General features: G+C 22.2%; 1 protein-coding gene across 1 annotated transcript in view; it reads right to left on the bottom strand.

Annotated features, from left to right (window-relative positions):
• The window catches only part of LOC107473527 (proteinase inhibitor), a 1,179-nt gene extending 919 nt beyond the window's left edge, over window positions 1–260 (bottom strand). The window contains exon 1 of the mRNA XM_016093097.3: window positions 184–260. Within this exon, the coding sequence (XP_015948583.1) occupies window positions 184–202 (19 nt within the window). The 5' untranslated portion in view covers window positions 203–260. The remainder of the gene's footprint in view (window positions 1–183) is intronic.
• Window positions 261–2,881: the final 2,621 nt, after the last annotated feature.

Here is a 2,881-nt window from a genome sequence, read left to right as displayed (position 1 = left end):
ACCTCATTCACATTTCAAAATCTAAAAAAAGTTATTGTATAAAGAGACATATTAAGATATATTTATTTATGTAATTATTCTTATCAACTTAAACTTCTTAGACAAATAATTTTATGACAAAAACTATATATATACATAATAAAGAAAAGAGAAAAGGAAATATATACGCAAATATATATTTACCTGGACATTGCAATTCCATATTGTTCTTTCCTTGGCCTTTTGTTTTTCTTTTGGTGTTATAAGTGAGTGGTTTCAGAATAAATTTCCTGTTATGATTGCAGGATATATATATACTCGGAGTCGTAAATGGTTTCCTATTTAAATAACTACAAAATACTTTTTGATAGTTGGATAACTCTCATTTATGATAAATATGCAAGATCATGAATGAGTTTATTATTCGTAGTCTATATATTTAAAATGTATTTAAAAATAATATCTATTATATATTAATTAGTAATATAAAAAGTTAGTTAAAATATTTTATATAACTAAAAAAAATAAAACGAAAAAAAGTTAATTTGTATTTTAATATTAATAAGTATCAAAATATTAGACATCATATTTTATTTAAATGTCACATCTCTAAGTTTAACAAAATTTAAAATTAATATAGTAGTATATTTTGTATTTTATCTAGAGATATATATAGCAAAAAAGATGAATTAAATATGATTAAAATCTCGATTCAGATACTAAAACTATCAGATCAAATTAGATTCTATATTTTTCACTTTTTAAGTTCTATCTGATATGATAGAATAGGATCAAATATTGAATATTATTTATAAAAAAGAAAAAAATTTAAATATTTTTAAAAAATTTAAAATTAAAAAATAAAAAATTTCACTCTTTTATATCTATTTACTTCCAAAATATTATTAAACAGTATTTTTTAAATAATAAAAATAAAACAACTAATATATATGAATAATAATAAAAATCTCAAATAAAACAATCAAATCTAATTAACCAATATTCCAACAATAAGAACAAATAAGTAATAATAGAAATTCTAATATCCCAACATTCCAAAAATACAACACAAATTATAATAACTAAATCAAATAAAAAAAAACTTAGACATAACATAATAAAATTGGATAATTGCACAAACAAATATAAGCAACTTCTTAAATTCGAGGGGAGCAGCGTATATATATTTTATTTATTTATATATTTTTTATTTTTTATTTTGTAGATGTGCAAATTCATAGATAGAATTTGTAAATACATATTTAAATTCTGCGATCCAATTCTATTTATTCCGCTCATTTAAGAGCAAATGGAGATAAATATTGTAGATAGAATTTGAATTTGTACATTTCTAATTTTATCGTATTATATTTTAATTTATATTTGTGTAATACATGTACCTTTTAGATCTTTAAGTATAGAATAATTAATTTAGATTGATTAAATGACTAACTCATTTGTTTATTTAAATAAATATAAAAAATTTAAATATCGTATTGTATATGTAACAATTTATTAGCTAATAACAAATTTTTAAATAAAATTTATCTTTATAACAGATTAATCATCCTTGACTTATCAAACGGGACACTTTGAGAAATAAAAATAATAATAGGAAATTTATTGAGGGAATGTGGTCATATTGACATATTTTGTTTAGATAACTATCAATCATACCATATGTATTGCAAGGTAAAACCATATTGAAATTTATCAGCTGGATGGATGTATTAGTTGTGCTTTGGCCTCATTTGCTTATTCATTTTAAGTATATCAAAGCTTTCTTGAGGGAAGGTCATACATTTGCATATATATCCATTATTTCTATCTACAAGAAACGTCTTTTCTTTTCATTCTTTCTTAAACGTTAATGCATGAACGAATTGAATGTGATCAATGCATATATACTTACAAACAAATTTTGCCGGTATCTAATTTCACATTCAATACTCTACGGTACGGTGCGGTGCGGTAAGGCCATACCTATATGCTTTGATAATTTTAATTTGCTTTATTATGGGAAAAGAAAATGTCGCAATAAGAAAGTTGGGAATTTTAAATTTTAATAGTCGTTTGAATGCATGATAATTTATATCATAGGCGAGTTTTATTATTTTAATTTAAAAATAAATAAAATTTCATGTCCTTATTTTATTAATTTTTATACTTTAAAAACATTTGGTGATTGGTATATTTAGTATTTAACCCGTATTCAAATTATTCGTATAATAGTCTATATATATTCAAATTTTGTGAATATATCAGAACTATATAAATATTTGATAATATTAAAAATAACTGTGTTTAAAAAGATTTGTTATTAAGTGTTGAGTTTTGTGTATTTAAACCTTTTAATGAGTAAGGACTGATTGTAAAACCTTCTATACATGCATTGTTTTCTAGGGATAAAAAATGAGACATAATGCACACAAACAACCCAATCTACTATGACTTATGTTAGATGAATCTCATAGTAGCTTTTATTTTTTATTTTTTTTATTAATTGTTTATATTAGGCCTATGAAAGGCACTGTAATGGATGGATTAAAATTATCTCTAGCTACTACAATACAAAGAGTTGTCTCTAACTATGCTAGAGTTAAACTTAATATATATTTTTCTTTTTTTTTATCGAAAAGTAATAATTTTTTCTTCTTTTGGTCGAAGGAAAATAATCACTATTATGAATTTATGATGCATTGTTTCTCTATCATATGAGCTATTGGTGTTTATGATCCAATCTTCAAAATGGGCTCATGTTCAAAGCATTGGTTCCGACTGATTTTTACTCTATTTGACCCAACCCATAAGTCATGATCTATAATTAAATACATATTTTATAATGAAATATATTATAAATAATGTTACATAATTAACATTTTTTTATTATCAAATATTTTTA

Source organism: Arachis duranensis, chromosome 2 (assembly GCF_000817695.3).
Source record: "Arachis duranensis cultivar V14167 chromosome 2, aradu.V14167.gnm2.J7QH, whole genome shotgun sequence".
Taxonomy (NCBI): domain Eukaryota; kingdom Viridiplantae; phylum Streptophyta; class Magnoliopsida; order Fabales; family Fabaceae; genus Arachis; species Arachis duranensis.
Note: the sequence above shows the minus strand (reverse complement) of the source record. Positions and strands in the feature narration are given on the sequence as shown.